Source organism: Megalops cyprinoides, chromosome 20 (genome assembly GCF_013368585.1).
Source record: "Megalops cyprinoides isolate fMegCyp1 chromosome 20, fMegCyp1.pri, whole genome shotgun sequence".
In the NCBI taxonomy this organism is placed as follows: Eukaryota; Metazoa; Chordata; class Actinopteri; order Elopiformes; family Megalopidae; genus Megalops; species Megalops cyprinoides.
The window spans coordinates 14224408-14247172 of record NC_050602.1 but is presented as its reverse complement, the minus strand read 5'-3'; the positions used below and the strand labels follow the sequence as shown (position 1 = coordinate 14247172).

The window sequence follows — 22765 nt, the reverse complement described above, 5'->3', positions numbered from 1 at the left end:
AACGGCTGACAAGTCAGCCTACCTTTCTTGCAAACACCTACTGCAGCTCCCATAACAGTCTTCGTGGGGAGGATTCAGTCATTATCACATTCATACCCTACCACTATCCTACGCAGTGTGATCACATCTTACAGAAAACAGCAATTCTTGACCTTATTATCTCACCATTTCCATTACTACAGCAATGCCAGTTTGTATTTTATTTATTTATCATTTTTCAGAAAAGATTCCAGTACATTTAAAAAAAAACTCAAACATGAGTAGTTCATTGGAAATCTCTAAATTAAAAATTCAAGTTTTAATTATATTCTGGTGTTAATATTGAGTGGTATCTCTGTAAATCACAGCTCTCTGCAGCTCACATGTAAAAAAACAAAACCCTTTTGTACAGTACATTTACTAAAGCAATTTGCGTGAAGTACTTTGCTCAATGGTATAATGACAGCATTCCACCCAAGATCTGACCTCTCTGTCTCCAAGGGTAATTCCCTAACTGCCACTCCACCCTGAGCTGAGTGTGATGCTGTACAAGTGCAGCCGTCTGGAGCACTGTAGAACATACTGTTCCTATGATGCTGGATTATATATGGCACATTGTCTTTGCGTTCAACAAGGCTGAATCCCCAATGCACCTTGTGTCAGCTGCTGAGCAGTGGCTGGCCACAGCTACAAAGAGCTGAAACGTTGCACAGAATGGTACCTCACCTGAATTCATGGGTGGGGGGCAGGTTGGGGGGGGAAGGACCCAGCTGTAAATATTGCAGACAATCTATAAGAGTAGAAAGAATATAGTATAATGGTAGGACAATGCTGTTGCCCTAAAGGTTGGTGTGGTGTCCAGTATGGCAATCCAGCAGCTACCCCTTTCCCAGGAGGCCCTGGCTCAGTTTAATCTCACCCAGGTGACGGAACCAGGGGGGCTCCTAAGACGCCGGGGGGGCTCCATCTCCACTCGCCGCAGCTCTCAGTCCGGGGATCAGCACCATCTCAAGTCCCTCCCACCACTGCTTCTGAAGGGCGCTGAAGGTAATGTCCGGCCCCCTGGAACCTCCCGCCAGAACTCCATCTTTAGCAACCCCAACTCCCCGTTCCTGCGGAGAGAATCCCTCTCTCTGGGGAAACGCCTCTCTATTGGAGCCTGGGCGCCTGGGGGGAGGGTCAGCTTCTCGGGGCTGCCTCTCGTGCAGCCGGCGCGGGAGATCCGGGTAGAGAACACCTACAGGACCCAGCCAGACGAGGGCTGCTTTTTCAATGTGAGCCAGGTCCAGCGGGTCCTGCAGGCCACCCTTGAGAACTACCTGAGCGAGGGCCACTACAACCCGGCCACCTGCGGCCGGCTGAGCCAGAACCTGTCGGACCTGATGCGGGTCAAAACCAGGGAAATCACCCCTCCACGCTACAAGCTGGTCTGCCTAGTCGTTCTGGGCCAGCACGGTAACCAGGGCCTCCAGATCGCCAGCCGGTGCCTCTGGGACACCAAGAGCGACAACTGCGCTGTCGCTGTTTTCCAAAACTCTTCCCTTTTCGCGGTGGCTATGGTCCATGGGGTGTACTGTGAGTGAAGAGTATGGATGAATTGAATTGAAACCATAAGGTGAACGTGGTACTATAGCAGTATTGTATTAAAGAAAAAGTTCCACATGAATGCAGGTTGTTGCCAGAGTTTTTTCTGTGGTGTCAACTGCAGCAGGAGCTACTGTTCCAGGCATGTATCTAGAGAAAATCACCAGGTACAAGCTACTACCCACTACTGGGTCATAACTTCCAATAGACAAGACTGGGTTTGCAGAAAGCTAAGTAAATCATATAGATTCATATACGTCTACACGTTTTCATATTAAAAAAAGTTGTCACATTGTAAAGGCACAGAAAAATAGGTTATAGTATTTATTATATTGAATCTCTTTCAGAAATAAAACTTACCCTTGTATACCTTTTTAAAACCTACTCAGGTATAAGTATGTAAGTGTAACCATTCACAAGCTTAAGATTCACCTATTCTAGACTTGCCTGTCTCACATAACCATGGATGATTTGTGAGCCTTTGGGCTGACTCCCATTGCCCTAAAAATGGAAACATTCTGAAGAAATAAACCACTTCCTGCTCCATAAAGGTTGTCTCTTCTCTTGCCTTTGCTAGCTGTAGTCTTTGATTGTGTCTTACAAGAAAATATTAACCGGGAAATCTCATTCCCTGCTCAAAATAAGACTCGTGGTCAAAATCAAAATGGTCATTTCTGCATTTCTGTCATCTGATAATATCAGAACCTGATCCAGTAATGTGGTCTTTATAAAGCAATCTTTTTTCAATCTATAAAATTTTGAGATTCGCAGGTGAGTCTCATTCGACAGCTCATAAGGCAGACAGAATAACTCAATTCACTGTTGATATGTTAAAGGTTTAAATTTCACAGACTCTGATGAGCCAAGATCACAGACTTTGTTCTAAGTTCAATCTCCTAGTGGTTTGGTCTTGCTGTGAATGGCAAATTCAGGGAGGTACCTTTTTAATTTATTTAAACTAGTCAGTTAAGTCATAGTATTTCAGATGCAATCGGGTTCACTAAAATGACTGTCATCCGTGACTGTAAACAGCCTACACATTGAGCTATGACACTTAGAAATTAAATGACCTAATGATGTTTTTCTCCTTGCAAATGCCAAATACCTTTCCTAGGCTAGACTAGCAAGTAGACTGTAGCAAAGTGAAGTGCATGACATTTATTATGCTTCGCAAAGACAAAGGAAATGTTGCCTCTAGCAGTCACTGATTGAGTGTCACCTTGAGTGTCACCCAAAAAAATATGAAATTTAGTTTTCCACTGCATTAGCTAATTTAAAATCTCAGCTGCTATGCAAGCACAATTTGTCCTTACAGAAAACCTTTACATTTTTTAGTTTAATAGCCTCAATTTGTTTAATAGAAAACACCAAAGAAATGTGGTTTTCAATAAACTTTATTTTTCCAATTTTCCCAAACATAAAAAAGTGATATTGAACATTTCCCCAGGTGTCAACACCACACAAGATGTAAACATGAATAAATAAAAAAAATGTATAAATAAAAATAAATATTAAAGACAGGACAGATGTGCCACAAGTTTGTAAATAACTTACAGGACATTTAAATTATGTGAAAGGGCAATGGCTTTCACCTTGTGGTTTTTGCAAACACAATACTCGTTAGTTTTAATAATAACACTTAGGCTCAAGGTCACAGTTCACAAAGGGATATGATTTCAGGGCAGAGGATGCAAAGTATCACTTAGCACGGGGAGCAACGGAAGGTGTACACGTTTTACGTACAAGTTACTAGGATTACAGGGGTATCTGATCCTTTCACCACAAAAAGCATGTACAAGGTAGTGATGCTGCTTTCTAATTTTTTTTTTTTAATATCAATTTGCTCACCCAATCCCAATGAAACCAAAAACAAAGTAAACTAATTTTCCCCACCCCTTAAGCCCATTTTTCAAATTCCCTTTGTGTGTTTAGCTTTCAAGATTCTGAAGGGGCATTATTGCACAATTTAGTTTTCCCTCCAAAAGGCACTTTACCCCCCCCCTCCCCAACACCCATCACATTCAGTAACTACATGAAGCTTGGCCATCATCTGACAGTAGAGCATGCTCTTTTCAGCCAGGTTAAGACTTTTTTTTATACTTTTTTTACTTGCCCTCATTTTAAATTTTAAAAGGAATGACCTTTTGGTATCTATAGTTTTAAAAAACAAATAAAACACTAACTAGTGATAAAAAATGCTTGCCTCCCAATGAAATAAAACTGATTCATAGTGCAAATAACGTGTCACATTTTTACCAATCTCCCACCCATGCTTTCCCTACCTGGTGTGTACCGTATAGTGAAGCTGAATTCTTTCATAAAAGGTTGCTTTAAACATATGTGATTTTAAAGCATCAACAACAAAAAAATAGTCCCTCAGCAGTTTTTTTTTCTTGAGTGGGAGTCACCTGGCTGCCCTTTGCATGACACTTGCAGGTCAATTCGGTAAATCTGTGCATTGGCAGAAGGGACAAGGTCAAGTGGTGTGAGGTGAGTCAAGCCAGTAGTGTGATATTGCAGTTGGCTGTGGGTTTTGTTTAAAAAGGAAAAACGAAAAAAATGTGCACCATAGTCCAAAGAGGCCAGACACTAGCCGGAGACAGAGACTCCTCCCAGCGGGCGGAGTCCCCCGATTCGCTCCCTAATGGAAGCAGAAAAGCAGCAGATGGTGGCTCGTGGGCGGAGCCCGTAGGAGTCCTGAGGGAGGGGCCGCTTAGGCGCCTGCGTGGTGCTGCAGCAGCTGGAGGACGTAGCGGAGCCGGTGGCGCAGCTCGGTGGAGCAGCCGTGCTCGGCGAGCGCGCTCAGAGGGTACGTATAGGAGATGCGCTCACGGCTGATGTAGGTCAGGAGGTAGGAGTCGGAGCTCTTGCACAGGATGATCTTTGTGTGATCAGTGTAGAAATTCACCTGAACGGAGGGCAAAAACAAAAAAGGTCAAATCATATGCATTGGTCTGTGTTGAATACATTTCAAATATAATTAGTATTTCAATAATTTTTTGTTATTTTATTATTTTTTTTTATACAATGAAAGGTGCAGTTGCACATACTCACCTGCAGGGTGCCATTGCTGAAGAGCATGACGAGTGCGTGGTCCGTCTTGACCCACTGCAGGAGCAGAGGAGAGGAAGACGGGGCCGGGTCAGCACAGTGGAGGTCTCCACCCTGGAAAATCAAGAGATCACACACACACACACACACACCGTTAGGATCCAGCTGGGTGCAATTTAACACACACACATGCATGCATATCACAGGCATCTGACAGGGGATTTCCAGGCCTGCGCTGCTCGCAGCCTGTCTGAGCGCGAAACTCCGCACAACACGGAACTTCCGCGTAGGGCCGCGGGACAGGCCGGGGTGGAATTCCATCCTTTAAGCCAGTTCCAGCACAACCTCAGACACAAAACGCATTTTCTTTTCCTGCTGACACAGATTTGCTGGCAACAAAGCAACTACTTGCCTCCATTAGGTTCTGCTCCATGTAGTTGGCCATGTACTCCACGATTTGCATCTGGCTACGCAGCTGCTCGGGAACAGTGGACACTTGGAAGGTGAAGCGCTTATTATTGGTCAAGTAGTAGTGGACGGTCCTACAAAGGAGAACTCATTTTAGGGCAAGTACAAGGACTCAGAATGGAGGTAATAAATAATACTAATAATGACATAAGACAACGAGAGGCTGACAGTGGACAGTGGACTGCCGAGCTGGCCCTGGAGAACTGCAGGGAATGCTACGCTTTGTTTCAACCAGACCTTAATCACATAACTGGGTCATGTCTGAGGCTTAATTAGAACATGAGGCCCTGATTCCAAGGCATTTGGTGAATTTTGAGAGACCTAGAAACCATTCCAGACTGCAGCTCTCCAAGTACAGCGCTGTCTGCTCCTATTCTTGGATCAAGGGGATTTTTTGTGGGCTTACCTACGCTGGTCGCACAAACTGAGATGTGTCCCTTCGTTGAATAGCACACCGATGTTCCGATTGGAGAGCTGGTAGCCAAAGCCGTACTTGTTAGAATAGTCAACCCACTTTGTGACCCAGACGAAGGATTTGGGTCTAGAGAGACAAGGTGGGTTTCTCGAGGCTGAAAAAAAAACATAATGGCACAACATTAGCAGCCAGTAATCTTTTGATAGGAGTCGCAGAGTTCGCCTAACACTGACACCAGTAAAAAAACACACTCATACTGCTCCAAACACACCCATGGGGCCTACAGCTTTTGACACAGGCCTTTTACTTTTCAAGAGAGGGATTTCAAGATGCATAATTCAACAGCTAGAGCCTCTAATCTCACTGGTACTGAGCGCTTGAATGTCGGGAACAGTTTGTGGAACTTTACCTGCTGGCATGGAGGACAGGCAGCTGTTGAGAACCTTCATTGCGGACTCAGCCACAACAACAGGGGTGAGGCCATCTTCACAAGCTGAGGAAACATGAGAGGGATCAGCACACACACATACACACCTGTAACTCTTGGAATGTTTAACGCACAAATGGTAAAATGATTCTAAAAATAGAGGAAATAGATGAAAAAAGCTGGCTGAATAGACTGCAATCTGTTAGTCGGAACAGGAAAAAAAAAAAACACTGGGTTTCCTTATGCCACACCTTTCTTTCAAACAACGCAAATCATTGAACAAGAATTCGGGCTATGCGGCTGCAAAACTGGCACTCATTAGCACTACCTTCTCATTAACACTTCAAAGCTTTGCTCCAGATAATGGAAAGCCAAACCACACATGTGCTTCACAGGCACATATCCAATTTCTGTCTAATGTTAAATAATTGTGGTTGAAAAATTAGCATTTGGCTAGGTGTGCCTGGCATACAACAAGCAGACATGACGGGCATTAATACCAGGAACACCCACAGGGAAATGCTAAAATTTCTTTATAACACCACATGAGTGTAATAGATAATGCTTTGGATGGAATCAAATCCTGTTTTCTATTTTGGCCTTCACTACAGGGAAGGACATATAAGATATTCCATGCAATTGCACGGAGAGCAATATTTTCCCTATTCTCAAGCCAAACTACTGAAAAAAAAAAAGAAAGATTTGCTTATTTTGTGTTTCAAATGTACAGTTAAATGCCAAAACTGAAGACTGAACTCAAGCCTTAATCAAGTTAAATACAAATAACATAATCTTTTCCACTTGTCCTCTAATACCTCAAAGGCCAGACTCACCTTCAGTGCTGCTGGCCACAGTGCCTTTGAAGGAGCGAGAGGTGGACTTCCTGGACTCCTCCTCTGCCTGAGTGTCCAGTGGGCTGGTGCTGGCCAGCTGACCACTGGGAGAGGTAGCCTGCGAAGGGGGTAAAGACAATAGCAATTTAAGAATTACATCCAGGCCACTGACACCTTCCCTCTGTACAAAAAAAGGATCTACAATTTTACAGTAAGCTTTATGTACATACCTCATTCCCCTCCACGGTCTTGTAGCTCATCTGCCGGCTGATGGAGCTCTTCACTATGCCGGTCACCAGCTTGGAGATATCATCCCGCTCATCGCAGGGGGTCTTCTCCACTGTAAAGTCAAAGAGAGATTGTGAGGGAGTCCGGTCCAGTCACAGAGGTGAAAAATTGCAGAATTACAGTTGGTCAGGCTGCACTGCTAACCTTTGGATTTCTTCTTTCCAAAGAGGCTTTTGGCCATCTTGGTGAAGAACTTCTTGGCAGGGCTGGGTGGGTTGAGTTCTGGAACCATCACGCAGCTGCTTGGGGGCAGTCGGTCTGGAGTGAAGCCCTGAGGGAAGGCAAGGTGACTTAGGGACACCTGAAATATGCCAGGCCCAAACTGCCTGCTGTGTAAATTGGAAAAAACGTAATCTATGCAAGATTCTATGGAAAGGGGCACCAGATAATGCAAATAAATAATGCAACAAAAGGTAACACAATGAGATAAAAGGGCCAGGCTTCCAGCCAGCCAGACATGGTGTCCTAGACAGACGCCCTCCCCACTGATACGCATGCTGACTTTTCCTGCAGCCTCTTACCTTGGTGAAGTACTCGTGGCTGAGGATCTGGTCCAAGGTGAGGCGGTCACTGGGGTTCTTCTGCAGGATGCCAGAGATCAGCTTCTGGGCAGCAGGTGTGAGGGATGAGGGCAGGGTGTACCGCACCTCCTTGATACACTTATAGGTTTCCTTCAGGTCCAGTGTCTCAAATGGTGGGTTCCCACATAGCAGAGTATACCTAGTTGACAAAAGAGAGGGGCACATTTGAATGTGTGCAGTCCGCTGAGCGCAGAGCTTTCAGGACCAATATCTTAAATCTCACCGAGTCAAACCGAAACAGAAAATTCAAAACAGCAAACGCCGCAGTATGTTATCTGCCGTGCACCCTCATTTACTGTAACACTGCTCATTACAATAACATAGTGCAGCTAACATACAGTTTGCAAAGTGCTTGCTTTTTGTGGACTGGTTTTGGTTGTAGCAGATCTCTTTCTACTGTTTTTTGCAGTTCTTATTTTTCTAACGAAGCCCCAGGTCTCAGTCAGGCTTTCAATTCACGAGCAACAAATACTCTCCATGTCAAACACCTTTTGAAGTCTGGGGGAAAATGGCAATGGTATCAACTTACATGACACAGCCCAGGGACCAAACATCCGATTCAGGCCCATGCCCCTGCCGGTTCAACACTTCTGGGGCCAGATAGTTTGGAGTTCCACAGATGGTTCTGAGGAAGAATTTAAAAGAAAAAAAGAACACAAAAAGGCCTATTAGACCATTCTGTCAGCCATAAGATGGGCTATAATTATGAGAAGGCACCAAAGCAGAAAAACTCACTTCTTCCTCTGCTCCACAGGCTCAAGCTTGGCTGCCAGCCCAAAGTCTCCCAATCTCAGTTCCATGTTCTCATTCACAAAGAAATTACCTGAAAGAAAAGAGACATTTAATTGAGTTTTGTACCGAGCTTCCAAATCCCATCTTTATCCTACCAATTTCAAAGAAAATGAATAGATCTTGAGATATATGCAGCCTCTGTATAAAAAAACCCCAATTTTTATTCACAGAATGATGTCATTATGAGAATTTAGTGCAGTGACGTGAAGATCAACTGAATGGGAAAGAAAAAGAAAAAAAAACACCCCTTGATGGAAATAAACTCTCAAAGCCAAGCAATTCACTGTGCACCACACGTACCTAGCTTGAGATCCCTGTGGAGGATGCCTTTGTTGTGGAGGTATTTCAAGCCCGATATGATCTGCCGGAGATAGTACCGAACTTCAGGGTCCGTGAGCGTGTGCCGCGCTTTCCAGATGTGCGCCAGGGACTGCAAGGGGAACGGAGGAGCTTTATTTCAGTGCCAAGCCCTCATCTCGACAGGCATGCTCAGTACGCAGCTGAGAGACGCAGCATTTCTCACCTTCCTGCTGCAGAGTTCCAGAAAGATGTAGATGTTGTCCTGGTCTTCAAAATGGTGCGAGAATTTCACCACATGCTTGTGATGCAGGGTTTTGTGGAGCTCAATTTCATTTGTTATCTGGCAAAAAAAAAAATCAGTCTGCTTAAATATGTGTTTGGTATTAAACAAGTAGGCTGTAATGTCACAGCTTAGAGGTATTTGCTGGTGTGATATGCTCCCATTTTGTTTATACCTTCTCCCTCTGGTGCGGTTTTGACACTCGGCTCTGTGGGATAACCTTCACAGCATACATCTTGTTGCTGGCAAGGTCTGTCATTTCGTAGCATCGTGCAAAACCACCCTAGCACAAAGAAAGGGTAAACAAATCAATTATTATATGAACAAAAATGATCAATCATCATGTGTAATCCTTCTTTGAATTCTGTTACTCTTACCGACACAGTTACCATATCAATTACTAAGATGCTCAAATACATTCAATACAGGTGCTATGCAAAGGGTTATGGTTTTTTTTTTTTTTTTTTTTTGAAAATGTGAATGGAAGACAGCCTTGAGCGCTAGATATGCCGCCTCTAAAAATGACGTATTCTTTTTCCATCTGCCTGTAACCTTCTTTCCTTATACCCAAACATGGAGAGGTAATGATGCTGCACTTTCACTGTGCGTCTGCATTATTTATCACTGGGATATCGAAACGTTGTTTGTTATAAGCACTGACACCTGTGGACCTTTCCTTTTAACGTCCAAATGCTACCAAATGTTGGTGAACCTTTTCCCCGTTACAATTGCTCCTTTTCCAGCAGGCGAAACAATGCTGAATGTCTGCATTGACTATGAACGCAGATAGAACTAGAAGCTCAAAGCATTGCGGTGGTACGTACGCGTGGCTAAATTCAACGTGACAGAAAACAATCGGGTGGACCTGTATGTCCAAACAACTGTATAATAATAATATTGATAATAATTAAATGACTCTTAGATCTTTAGAATAGCTAAACGTTGATACTAGCATAGTCAGTATTAACGTTTAGTATCAACGTTTGTGCTAGTATTAACCACGTATACGACAATTTAACAAGTAAAGCTAGAAAAATTCGTATCCGTTTTGCATTTAAGGGATCACAATCATATAAAGCCAAGTAATAATTCACCACCTCCCATCAGCTGAAACAAATCTGATAACCTCACAGTAATTTGGCTACACCTTGCGCAGGAGAGAACACAGCAATATAAGAAACATCGGCTACTAAAAGATCAGTTAAGAAGGGCGCACGTATCTGAAATCCCATGGGGGAGTGGGGAAAAACGTCAAGCAAAGACAACGGCAAACCTGGTTATCATTTCCTCCACGAGGTCATTACCCTTGGATAGGTAACTAGTTTGGAAGGCTGACGTTTAGAGACCAGCAACACACCAAGAAATTCACAATATGTATTTGCCATCAATAATTACATGAGAATTATATTAAACCAACCACCAGTATCGAAATGCAATCGTATTACGCACATATTGCTGTTAGCGATCCTGTTAAGATACCACCTAATATCCTGTAACAATAACAAGAGCCGTAACACAACAGAAGCGAATTTTACAGTTTGACGGATATATGTCGTGGAATTTAGGTTCATTGAAAAGACACATAGCTAGTCCAGCAAAACCAGCACGAACCAAGAGGAAACATGAGTCGTTACCTTTCCCAACAGCTTTCCTTTGCAGTAAGACCTTCCCGTCTTTGAGTCATTCACCACTTGAGCCAATTCCGGTCGTATTTGTTCCGATTTTCCCCGGTTTGGTTTCACTGGATGGGCAGCCTGTACCCTTTCTGGACTAGGTTTGAATAAATCCGGGTTCATGATGTGGCAGGAAAGGCGTTGCGAGTTGGAGAAACACGCTAAATCCATTCATTAACCACAATCACGATGTCAGCTAACAGGTTTCCCTTGTAGAAATATTGTCTCTGTAGTCCACACGTTTCCGCAAGATCCAACAAACATGCCTCGACAGGGAATTCCTCAACCATATATTTGAGCCATCTGTGACGTCAGGTAGGTAGGCGGATTGGTAGGTGGTGCCTAGTTTAGAGGGGCCAATCCAAATGAGCGAAGCTACTTCTCAATGAAGTAATGCAATTGTATTGGAAGCTGCAGATATGAACGTCTAAGATATGAATGAAACTATAAGAAAAACAAACCAATCCCAATAGCATACCTGGCTAAAACAATGTCCAATGACGAATACGACATTCTTACAAAATTGTACAGACCAGTCATCGACATCATCACTGAGGCAAAGGTAGTGGATGCTGTTTTCTCAAGCCTGTTTAGTCATAGTAATTAATTTTTATTTTATTTGTGTTGTAACGTGATCTGAAAGCACAGGGCGCATGTTGTATTCCGTTCTTGCCATCTACGTAAGAATTTCAAGATACTTTTCGGTATACCTTAACGCGTCAATTTCCAATAGACATCGTGTAGTTTGGGTTTTAGCCGACGTAAGTTTACCGCCCCCTGCGTTTCATAACAAGTCGAAACGAAACTACAGTTTGGTGCGTCTTCTCTAACATCTACCATAACGTCAGTGTGGTATGGGCTGAAATTACTATCGACAAAGCAACATTCAAAAGCACAGGCCGACCAAGTAAAATAACACTGACAAGAAGTCCACGCATAAATCAGAAATAACAGAGAGACATGACGCACACTATCACTTTGTTCGGCACTTCATTTGCATGCAACTTTTTTCTTTCCAACCAGAATTCATATCAATGGCTAAATAAACAATTAAGCCGCTTTCACAGCCTAATGAATATGATTATCGAGTATCAAGTATCACAGGGATTCTTCAGGCATTGATTATTACGTTGCGTCCGTTTACCGCATTTAAACTATGAAATACCGGATCACGCGTGACCCTGTAAAGGACTCTGTTTTTTTTTTGTTTTTTTTTTTCCAAAAAAAGGTAATACTGTGTTCCGAGTACTTCCTCCAAAGCTGACACTTCTTCATCCACCGACTGAAAATAAAATACAATAAAGAACCTCATGCACTGTCATACTGTAAATATCACGATCTAAGGCAGTAGTTTGTGTGAGGGGGGATGTCCAGAATTGTCTTGCAACATTCACTAGGAGCCATTGTGCCCTTAATGTTTCCCCTTTTATCCTCAGGTGAGGATATACAGTACAGAACTATGTGTAAGAGTGGAGAAAACATCTGTGTGCATTTCACTGACATCCATTCGAAATCCATTTTCTTAGCATTGGGTTAGACATTCTTGACCGTTTGTCCATTGAGCGGTTCCCTGGGAATAATTTAATAATCCACACTTGCATTGAACATCCCAGCCATAAATCATTCATTCTGTTCATCACTCTCCTTGAAAATCGGTGGTTTGTGGGTGATCATTTGTTTCTGGGCCATCTACTAAATTCTGCAACATATAAATTATGCATGAAGGTTTATGCATGTCAGAATTACTTTTACTGCAGTATAAGGGATGAGCAATATCGACAAAACACAATTTAACGATAATTCACAAACACACATAATTCAGTGTAAAAGGCCTTGTAAAATGATCAGCCTAACAATTTTCCATCAACTTTGGACATCAGTCTGATGCAATGGCAAATGGCGCCACCTGGAGGAACCATAACATAGTGACAATAACATGTAGGAACACATCTATGCACAAAGCAAGCCAATTAAAAGAAAGCTACACTTCTAAAAAGTTTAATGAACCATGAATGTCTGAAAAACAGTCAATAACTCGACCTTTATTTAAAATGTGTTTCATTTTTCAATTAGTGCAAATACAAAATGAAGTTGGTCAAAACTAAAGAATCAAGTCCAAAAACATTCAGCAGTCAAAACATAAATTCAATGAGTCCAATTCTTATTTTATTACTCATTCTTAATTTTCAATGAACATGTACATGAGAGAAACCATGTTGTACTGCATGTGTGCGTATATTTTTTTAAACTCTTTTTAAGGAGCATGTTACTGACATGACACCACTACTTGGGCTATAAACTCAGGCCACTGCTCTGAATTTTCTTCAGCAACTGCAACTTCCTGACAGTATCACCCAACATTACCCGTTTTCGTTTCTATGTAAACTCTATGCATTGATTTAATTTCCTCAACAGTTCATAGGGTGTGAACATCTCCAGCATGTTTTCATTACATCTGTCCACACTCACAATAGGGAAGTGCAATGGGGATATAAGAAAATGTGTCCTAATAAAGAACATAAAATAAAAATGGTAGAAAACATAAAAAAAATGCTGTCAAGAAAAAGGAAGGCTTTTATTGTTTGGTCTACGGGTCTATTGAGGTTTGCTCTGGGAATGGGCTCAGAAATCCATCATGTCCTCTCCTCTGGCTTTCTTCTCCTGGGACTCAGTCCAGGCCTTGTTGATGGTGCGTTTCATCTCATCGTCTCCCTCGGAATAGATCTTCTTCAGCATGCTCATGAGCCCCTCGCTGGGGTCCGCATTCTCATCGTAGCTGGGCTTCCTGTAAGAGAGTGACACAGTGACGTCAGGATCATTGCTTTGCAGACGCACTCACACACAGCTATTTGTAGAGACGGGGGACTGAGGATTCATTAAACCAGTGACGGGTGGAGCTAATGTATGCTGTAAATTGCTGACATGTTTGAACTTATAAAAAAACAGCTTCGAACTCATTTATGAATTACTGAGTCACTGATAGCAGAACTCTGTGTGCGTGTGTGTGTGTGTGTAAGCATGCACACACACTCACATATTCTAAATATTTCTGGATATTGAAATCTGCAAAATTTCACAGTGAGACCCTCTTGTACTACTACTGCTATTACTTGTACTATTGCTAGTACTGCTTACTACTATTTACTTCTAATAAATATCATTCTGCTGAACATCATACCAAATGTACTCTTGGAAAATCATCTAGTACGTTAGCAAACAGTATGTATCCTGTGTGTTGTACTGCCATGAATTACACTAGTTATATTTGTACGTATAAGACATCCCGGTTTGAAAAGTTCTGGCCTATACTTGTGCAACTTGACCCGAATACTGCCTTTGACACAATAGATCACCTCTGTCTTTTCAAATTAAACGCATTGTTGGTCTGAAAGGAAGTGCATTATCCTGGTTCAGGTCACACTCATCTGATAGATTTTAGTTTTTTTTTTTTTTTTTTACAGTTTAAGGATGACACTTCCAATGTATCTGATATTATGAAATTGTGTCTCATGAGGTTTGGGCTTAAGGCCTTTACTCTTCTCAGTATACACGCTGCCACTTGGAGACATCATCCCTAACATGCAATACATTTTAATTTTACACATAGCTATATGTATAAGTGACATCTGGTGAACATTTCAAGATTTGAAGCATGCTATGGAGAAGTACTTCTGAATACAGACAAAACAAATATGGTAGTTGTGAACCTAAAAAACCTTCGTAACACTATGTCAAACTGTGCTCAATACAGACTGTCACTTAGCACCCTAAAAGTACTTAGTAAAGACCCTTAAGTCTTTAACAGACCCAGATCTCTCTTGAAATTCACAACAAAAAATATTTCAAGATTGGAATTTTTCAATCAAATACCACCAAAATTAGGCCTTTTCTTTCCCTAAAAGAAGCAGAAAAACTAGGTTATGTGTTGATAGCACCTGGATTAGACTACTGTTATGCCCTTTTTTCAGGATGAAAAATGAAATCAGAATGAAAAAAATGACCACATGACTCTGGTTACTCCAATGGCTACCAGTAAAATACCATATTGACTGCAAACTGCTGTTCCTAATTTACTAAGCCTAAAATGGGCTTGTGCCTACTGTATCTCTTAATCCCCTACATCCCTACTAGTCTGGTACATTTATAAGCATTTATATAAGGCTGGCTTTCTGGTAGTTCCAGAAATAGGAAGAAAATAGATCCTGGTGGTAGTGCTTTCTCACTCCGAGCTTCTCTGCCTACCAAATCTTGTCTGGGAATCAGACACAATTTCAGCCTTTCTGTCAGTATTATAAACCTTGCTTTCTATGGCTCTAGTTCTAGTCTATATAGGTTCTACAGCCAAACTGGATGCTGTGGAGGAGGGTAGCTCTTGGGTATAGAAAACATCTGGTGCTAAGCACTGTCTTTCCTGTTGCCTCATTTCTCGTGGGGCCACTGCCTGTTTTTAGCAGGTTCTACAATGGACAGGACAGTCTGAGATCATGGCCATAAACTTTCTGCAATCACCTCTTTTAGTATGACGTCATCTTAATTTATCTCTACTGACCATTAACTTTTTCCTTTCTCTGTCTCCCTCTCTCATTCAATACATGCAGCAAGGGGCCCTTCAGCTCACCTCCTGTGACTTGCCATTTACTCTACCTCTATGGAGAAGATGCCTGGACCATCATGGCGCTGAAAAAAAAACCCATGACGTCCCTACTGACACCTAACAGCCTCTGGATATGAACTGGCGCAGTGGCCTCAGGGATATTTCATGCCATTCCACTGTTTGTTCGCATTCCACCGTTTTCCAGAAGTTTCCTTTCCTCCATTTATTAAAATGTATATTATAAAACTTATATAAATCATATATCTATATATGTGTTAGGGCTGTGATTTTCCATTAATTAGGAAGCCATCTATACAAAAATGTATGATTAGAATCACTAAATCCATGGAGAGAATTGACACAGCTTTTAGGTTGTCTAACACTTCACTGCGTTAGCATTTTAACCTCTCCTTGAAATGTCAGTTCTTCCTGATCAATTTATCTACTTGGAGTGACATGCGCGATACAGTTAAAACTTCATTTCCAAGTCCTTGTCCATTTTTAAAATGTTTATTTTGTGGAAGACTGCATTCTATAGTTGACTGAGATATTCACTGTTAGTCAGAACCAACAATACAGCTCTTATGGTAGTAAGCTGCAATTACAGCCAACCTGGCATCTCATTTATGACTGTGGAAAATCAGTTCACAGGTACAGTTTTCTGAGCAATGTCTGTCAGCTGGCTTATGGTCTCACATATTGCCCTATTTAGTTTAGATGAATTTGTTTTGAACCTTTTATCAATGTATTCCTATTGTCAGTGTAACCTCTATCAAAGTTACCTTTCTCAGTATTTTCCAGGTTTCATTATTAATATAATTGCTTGTGGTGATGTGAAAGCACTACCATTATGTTAGTAATTCTTACAAACCATTCCTCTTAATAGCAACAACAGTCCACACAAAAAAAAGCTAAGGCAGACAAAAACTTTTTTCCTTTTTTTCCCCCACCTATACTTACAAGTCCACTTTCAAATGAATGAAATGTGTAGCTGGACCTGTTAGAATATATTTCAGTTAACTACTTCACTGGATGGGAACAACTTATGGCTCATTTTACTCACTCTTTCTCTTTTGTTTGCTTCTCAACCTGGGTCAAGCACTCCCACTTCTTTGGTGTCTTTTTTTTACACATGATCAGGACCATATCTGTCTTGACCTGTAAAACAAGCACACAAACCAACAAGGGTGAACACACAATCCCAATCCCACACACAATCCCATGTTACTGCATGTACACAGCACTCCTGTGTTCCATTATGTAGCTTGCAGCCTGGGGCAGTTAAGGTGAAATAAATGAACCGACTCCCACTGACCTTTCGACTGCTCTCCTGAACATCAATAGGAGACAGAAGGTTTTTGATGGTCATTTGGTGATTCTTCCCATCTAGATCCTTCACCAACACAACAAAAGACCTGCAAGCACAATTGGATTAAATTATTACTATTATCTAAGAAAATAATAATAAAATAAAATTTTGTAGCAGGTGCATGCTTGAGTTTCAAAACCATGCATAAGCCTAGAACCCAACTCTCGATGACAATGTAATTTGAACTTGCTACCTGTTACAGCTTTTCATTAGTGATCACAGAGATACAAGCCTCTATTGAAAGAAGCCACGTCTTCCCAATCATAGCTCTGATCAATAAGAGACACTAAAATCATGCAGAAAAAACCCCTTAGAGTTCATGGATATGCTGTTTTTGCACAGTAAAAATTCAATTGTTTGGCGAAACAACAAGGGAAAAAAGAATTTCTGAGTTTCATCTCTAGTTTTGTATTTTACATTGAGGCTACACTGCATCTTTCAAACTTGCGGCTAATGGTATTTTTCTGTGAGGAGCTTCAAAATGCATTATCCACCTTCCTGACAGGACACTGCTTTCATTAGGAATGTCAGTCAATACTGTGAGTGCAGAGAAGAGATAAACTTGTGTGACCTGCACACTGCATGATATTACCTTTCTGTAAAACTAGCCTCCACGTTCTCGGGTGGAATTTTATGAACTCCTTTCAGAGTAATGTAGATTTTGACAAATTTGTCTGATTGGTCCCATCCTACAAGGTGAAGACAGATCATTATAAAATAACCATTAATAATCTTACGTCGCAAACACATTTTGATGTACACTTTCTAAAGATATGACAGATAACCTGCAAAAAAAGGAATTCCGCAAGAAGAAACCATTCATCATAGCTACCGTAGTTATTTATTTTGACGGTGTATCCCTTGGAAGCGGATGATGTTGCACTTTTATTGGAATCTCCCGCCTCTTTATTCGCATGTGATTCCTTCTGCTGTTGTTTCAGGGCGATCTCTCTCTCGATCTTCTTCTGTTCCTGGGTCAGCACATCCTTAACGCGCTTTCTTTCAGATTTTTCCAACAAACATTTAATTTCCTGCAAGTCACTCTCTAGCTGGCTGATCTGCATGGAAAACAAGCATGTGGTTACACTTCTTATGGGATCATCTTCTGGACTTCTATCTATCTATATGTCACCAAATGTATTCTGACAAGTGACTGAAAACTGAATGAAATCAAGTTAAAGCAACAACCTTAACGTTTCAAACACTGTGCAGAATTTTGACAACTAGCTAAGTACCCAGCTACCACGTCATGCTAACTCACGAAAGGATTTTGATTCATCTTCTTCAAAACCCTATGTCTACCACAGGCTACATATTAGCTCGATGGTTACCTGAAACATTTTAGAATATTTAAGGACAGTACAATAGAGACCACCTTAGCTAGCTAGTAAGTCAACTTATTAGCATGTTAGCTAGCTAACCATGAGCATTCACTTGCCTGTTCGCTGAGATCCATTACTGCGGGCTTAGTTGTGCAACCGTATATCAGTTATGATCCCAAAATTGTGAGAGGCCACCACTGGAAAAAAAAGTCTTTTGTCGTTTCTTGGAATGTAGCTAATTATCCACTGCGATCTCCTTCTACAAGCTTCCACTACTCACGTTAGGTAACGTTACGTCAGTCTAGTTTCTTTCTAGAAAGATGTTCCTGTATGGAGACTTCCGGTTGGCCTTACGTCAAAATAAGAGCACGTGTCCCACTGGTAAAATCGATATTATTTTGATCGATCCGTTTCATCAATTTATATCATTTACCGTATGCCCTTATGCTTCATGACTACGGTAATGAATCTAATTTGACTTCAGAAGTATGTGGAAGACAATATACTGCGCATTTCTTTTTATTTTCTATATGTCCTAATGGTCAAAAGTCCTGGTGTCTGCACACCAATGCACAGAAATGCAAGGCAATAAACAGGGCAATGATCATTTATTTTATAGGTGTCGTTGACAAAAATAGTTAGTGACAGACAATTTTTGACTATAACCGTTCTCAGGGGCACACACAGCATACTTTTTAGTGGGAAATATCTTCAGTTTGTATAGGTACATCTTTGTGGTTCATATCTTATTTAAGGGAGATGATATCAATATTTTCAATGTTGGCCAATTCAAGAAATGGAATATCTGGAGCCTTGACAAAATGCAACATTAATTTATACTTTCATATAAGTTCCTGTAATGGAACATTTAACAGTACAATTTCATCATTCAAAATTACTATTCAATCCATTAACTACCCAGTTTGAAAACACCCAGTGTTTCTCCTAACACAGCAAAAAAACTTAATATTGAATTTATATCTAAATTCAGAATTAAATTATATACACTCAATTAGCCACTAATGTGTATATTTCTGTGCAAAATCCTTTGGTGGTGCTTAACTTCCCCTTGTAAACTTAATGGGTCATAAAAACATTTAGAAAGAGACAGGTTAAAAGGAAATGTAACTGTCTTATCTGTAGCTTCAGCCTGCTTTTAGTTTACCTAGCAGACAGATAGATGTGTTATACGAATCTTACTAGTCTGGAAAGAGGCACTTTATTTAGTTTGACCTTCTAACATTATAAATTATGAATCCATGGTTCTGCCTTAGGGCACTGCAAATTCATGACAGAATGATATTGAATATGAATCTCGCAGCGATGAGAACTTCCCCGCTGGATAGGTAAAACAGAAAATTTAAAGGAGATACAAGTTATTCCAACTTTGACATGAGCTAATGTACTTTGGCTTCACCTAGCTTACTATATATGCCCCTGCAACTTCATTTTCTGTCCAACATAGCTACCAGTGCTAGTTATGTTTGCTGCTATGTGGACTGCTGGTAAGAGGTGTGGTTTAATGGACACTGTCATGATGACTGGCATGCTCTTAGGGCCGGCTGTCTTGTGTTAACTCATGCAGCATGGCTTTGCGGTCTGGGTGGTGGTGCTCATGATAAAATTCAATGTCTGTATACAGTATAGCACACCTGAATAAATGATGTTCACAATGTGGTCACTTTTTTTGATTGATCGCGTTAAGTCAGAAATCTTCAGTTGTTTTCGTTGTCTTACACATTCATGGCAGTACTTGGGTTCATACATTAAATTTTGAATTTCTGCCTGAACACTTTAAAATCCAACAGTATCACAGAGATGGAACTAAAGCTGGGGCCTGATTAAGCAAGCGATTATGCAGAATTACTGCATTACATTCTGGGTACACTCATAATCTGTATTCATATAAATGCAGCACAACCAGCATTTACAACTTGTAAAAGTAATGACATAAATTTTGTAATATTTTCATAAAAAAAAACATACATAGAATGTTTTATAATGGCTCCTAGTTCAATACTGTGTCTACATATTGTGTCCTGTGTCCTGTATTTGCTCAATAGTACTCCTTGGTCTCATTATATCATTTGGGGTAATTTTCTTTGGATGAACAAACTGCAAAATTCTATCCTTGCAAGACTGTTGAAATAACATTTCAAATTAAGCAATATTTTTCATGCCATTTCCACTAGATAGCCATTGGTTTTGTTAAATTGCTATTCAAACACCAAAAAAGCTCAAATGTTTAACATTTACCACTTTTAGCATTAGCATGTATTCCATTATAAATGGACAAATATAATTATTTTCTGTAATTTGTAATTCTTCCAAAAAAGAGTAAGACCATCCAGAAACACACTTTATTACATTCAATTCATATATACACATTGACAATAAGACTTCATGCCTAAAAGTCAATTTAATATTGATAACAACTAAAATGGCGTACTGTGAAATAAACTGCCATGAGTCCAGGATCATCCATAGGTGATTTTCTGATGACAAGTCACCACATGGCACGCTGGATCCCGGACATCTGGTTGTGGTCAGCCAGGTGACGGAACACGATGCGACTGATGCGCCACCTGCGTTTAACCCCCCGCGGTCGTGACGTCAACACGCATCTGTTGCGGATGCGCACTGGGCAGCTGTCCCGTGGCAGAGCTGCGATCTCTTTATCAGCCATCTCCTGCAGAGACATTTCCATCAGTTCCATCAGAAGAGCTGCGTGGTTGGCACATGTTTGGACGTGGTGTGCCGTGTTCCCTATGTGCATCTGTAATCAGACTTTGTAAGTCACTCTGGATATGGTCATCTGCTAAAAAAAACTGGGTGTAAATGTTAATGTGTGTAATAGGGGTTGACCCATTCGGCCTGGCCGATTATTAGATCCGATATTCAGCATTTTTACGATTATCGGAATTGGTTTTTTTTTTTTATCCGATTGGCGATAAAATAAATTAATGTAAAAATGCACTACTTTGGTTCTGGTGCAGCCGCCTCTCTCCATCTGTAGTCACCACTCTGTGGTCTCGTGCAATGTCCCACCCACAGCACTACCTGATTGGTTACTCGTCACGAGTAACTGCAAATGTATATCGGTTCCAAATATTGTTTATCGGTCTCCTTGATTACTAATAATCGTACTGGTATCGGCCCTGAAAAAAACATATTGGTCTATCCCTTAATGTGTAACAACTGCACATGATTTAAAACACAACACCTTTGTCACAGTAATTCTTACAACACATGGTCAGAAGCTTCAGTGAGTTCTCTAAAAAGTGTGGGCACTTTATTACGATGAATAGCCCTCGCTCATTAATAAAATCATTTATTTAAAATGATTGTTTGAAATTTTCAATTAAAAACAAATGCAATATGGTCATTCCATGCAAAATTGACCTAACTTTGGCATGACCTTCTGACGCTGACATTTGTCATGTCATAACTTCTAATTCACACCGCTGAATAAATGTGCTTATTGGTGACAGATGCTTTCACATTTATACAATCCCAGATTCGGAAATATATTCCACACACTTGTATGACCACAAGATATGTGGAAGTTCTTGTAGCAATAACAGCAGGGCCCTGCAGTAGTGTCTAAAATGTGTGACTTTACGTGATGACGATTATCATCGATTTGGATTACCTGGTTACTACTGCATAAAGCCATGATAACTTCGGCATCTTGCTGTCCCAGTAAATATGTGATTAGATCTAAAGGTGCTTTACCTGCAACTCTTTTGGAAGGATGGTGTTCTTCCTCAGAGCGTTGATGCGTAGCCTTTCGTCTGCATACTCAAGCGCCATTTTCCTTCTCTTAACATCTCGCAACATCCTCCAGTCCACATAATATCCTCTGACCTGCTCCACCACACCTTTAGATCTATTCAGTGCCTAGAAGGACATACATAGACACACCTTAACATGGGACACTGTAGTCTATTTTACACTTGTAGTGTATTTTTCCCTCTCTCAATTTTGTCTAATACTCGTTTATTGAAGCACGGTAAGGGATTAACCCGTTATATCGCACGTCGATTATTAGCTAAATATGCTAACATACATGACGAAGTTAGCAACACAGTAAGCTAGTTGTGTCTGAAGAATAAACCAATCAGTGCAAACAGACATCGAAAGCATAGGAACGACTGACGCTAACAACTGACCTAAGCTGAACTGTTGACATTACACCAATGGACGTTGACTAGGATAACTAAATCATATTTTAGTTAGCTAGCTAGCCAGCCAGGTAACGACGAACAGCGATTCTAAAGACATTATTTAGATTGTACAGCGTACCATATTCGTTTAGGTTCTTAATTCAATGTCCCCACACTTCGTTTGGAAGAGACCGGCCAGGCTAGTTAACTAAATTTGCTCATTTGTAGAGGACACTCACCATGGTACCCGGATAATTAGATTCCTGTATGTTCACTGTAGATTGAGGGAAAGCATACAATACAAAACACAGAAGTTGATTTTAAAATCTAGAAAACTATAATTAATCTTACCTGATTCGACAACCAAAAAGAAGAGTGTAGAATCCCAAAACCCGAGCTAATAACCCTATTCCACATGGAGGAAGCCATGTTGTACTGCCAATTTTGAAGCGAACTTTATTGACAACGCAAACTGCGTACAATCGTCACTGCTCCCTCGTTTCCCATTTAGCCTCCCTTATTGAAGTCGATCACTTTACAGAATGCTAATTCAGGGGCATTGATGCTGAGGTTGAGAGGGTGGAGAGGTATGGATTCACATTCCTATGAGACAGTTCAGAAAAAAAAAACATCAGATATAACG

General features: G+C 40.9%; 4 protein-coding genes across 4 annotated transcripts; 1 reads left to right on the top strand and 3 right to left on the bottom strand.

Moving 5' to 3' along the window:
• The first annotated feature begins 842 nt into the window (after positions 1–842).
• Positions 843–1562, top strand: LOC118795340 (tctex1 domain-containing protein 4). The gene has a single exon (XM_036553761.1). The coding sequence runs from the start codon at positions 843–845 to the stop codon at positions 1560–1562; it is 720 nt and encodes a 239-aa protein (XP_036409654.1).
• Positions 1563–2988: 1426 nt separating this feature from the next.
• Positions 2989–10923, bottom strand: plk3 (polo-like kinase 3 (Drosophila)). The gene is made up of 15 exons (XM_036554439.1): positions 10633–10923; positions 9174–9281; positions 8942–9058; positions 8719–8848; positions 8362–8449; positions 8156–8251; positions 7567–7765; positions 7190–7316; positions 6988–7097; positions 6758–6875; positions 5907–5990; positions 5489–5651; positions 5027–5156; positions 4618–4728; positions 2989–4471 (listed from the first exon to the last, which is right to left on the bottom strand). The coding sequence occupies exons 1-15, from the start codon at positions 10840–10842 to the stop codon at positions 4277–4279; spliced, it is 1986 nt and encodes a 661-aa protein (XP_036410332.1). The 5' UTR covers positions 10843–10923; the 3' UTR covers positions 2989–4276.
• A 2050-nt stretch (positions 10924–12973) lies between these two features.
• Positions 12974–18270, bottom strand: LOC118795821 (calcyclin binding protein). Its single transcript, XM_036554562.1, has 6 exons — positions 18073–18270; positions 17467–17692; positions 17227–17323; positions 16581–16680; positions 16329–16423; positions 12974–13456 (listed from the first exon to the last, which is right to left on the bottom strand). The coding sequence occupies exons 1-6, from the start codon at positions 18088–18090 to the stop codon at positions 13294–13296; spliced, it is 699 nt and encodes a 232-aa protein (XP_036410455.1). The 5' UTR covers positions 18091–18270; the 3' UTR covers positions 12974–13293.
• A 2134-nt stretch (positions 18271–20404) lies between these two features.
• mrps14 (mitochondrial ribosomal protein S14) lies at positions 20405–22557 on the bottom strand. The gene is made up of 3 exons (XM_036554859.1): positions 22474–22557; positions 21692–21856; positions 20405–20645 (listed from the first exon to the last, which is right to left on the bottom strand). The coding sequence occupies exons 1-3, from the start codon at positions 22549–22551 to the stop codon at positions 20463–20465; spliced, it is 426 nt and encodes a 141-aa protein (XP_036410752.1). The 5' UTR covers positions 22552–22557; the 3' UTR covers positions 20405–20462.
• Between the last annotated feature and the right edge of the window lie 208 nt (positions 22558–22765).

What these genes read in the sequence shown, in the direction of transcription:
- LOC118795340 (XM_036553761.1), top strand. Translation starts at nt 843, where the DNA reads ATGGCAATCCAGCAGCTACCCCTTTCCCAGGAGGCCCTGGCTCAGTTT.
- plk3 (XM_036554439.1), bottom strand. Translation starts at nt 10,842, where the DNA reads ATGGATTTAGCGTGTTTCTCCAACTCGCAACGCCTTTCCTGCCACATC. An exon ending in CCTGTGGAGCAGAGGAAGAA is followed by an intron (nt 8,252 to 8,361) that starts GTGAGTTTTTCT and finishes ATTCTTCCTCAG; the next exon opens with AACCATCTGTGGAACTCCAA. An exon ending in CCTGTCCTCCATGCCAGCAG is followed by an intron (nt 5,652 to 5,906) that starts GTAAAGTTCCAC and finishes TTTTTTTTTCAG; the next exon opens with CCTCGAGAAACCCACCTTGT.
- LOC118795821 (XM_036554562.1), bottom strand. An exon ending in GAGGCTAGTTTTACAGAAAG is followed by an intron (nt 16,681 to 17,226) that starts GTAATATCATGC and finishes TTGTGCTTGCAG; the next exon opens with GTCTTTTGTTGTGTTGGTGA. An exon ending in TTCAGGAGAGCAGTCGAAAG is followed by an intron (nt 16,424 to 16,580) that starts GTCAGTGGGAGT and finishes CTTGTTTTACAG; the next exon opens with GTCAAGACAGATATGGTCCT.
- mrps14 (XM_036554859.1), bottom strand. Translation starts at nt 22,551, where the DNA reads ATGGCTTCCTCCATGTGGAATAGGGTTATTAGCTCGGGTTTTGGGATT. An exon ending in CTTTTTGGTTGTCGAATCAG is followed by an intron (nt 21,857 to 22,473) that starts GTAAGATTAATT and finishes ATGTCCTTCTAG; the next exon opens with GCACTGAATAGATCTAAAGG. An exon ending in TCCTTCCAAAAGAGTTGCAG is followed by an intron (nt 20,646 to 21,691) that starts GTAAAGCACCTT and finishes ATGTCTCTGCAG; the next exon opens with GAGATGGCTGATAAAGAGAT.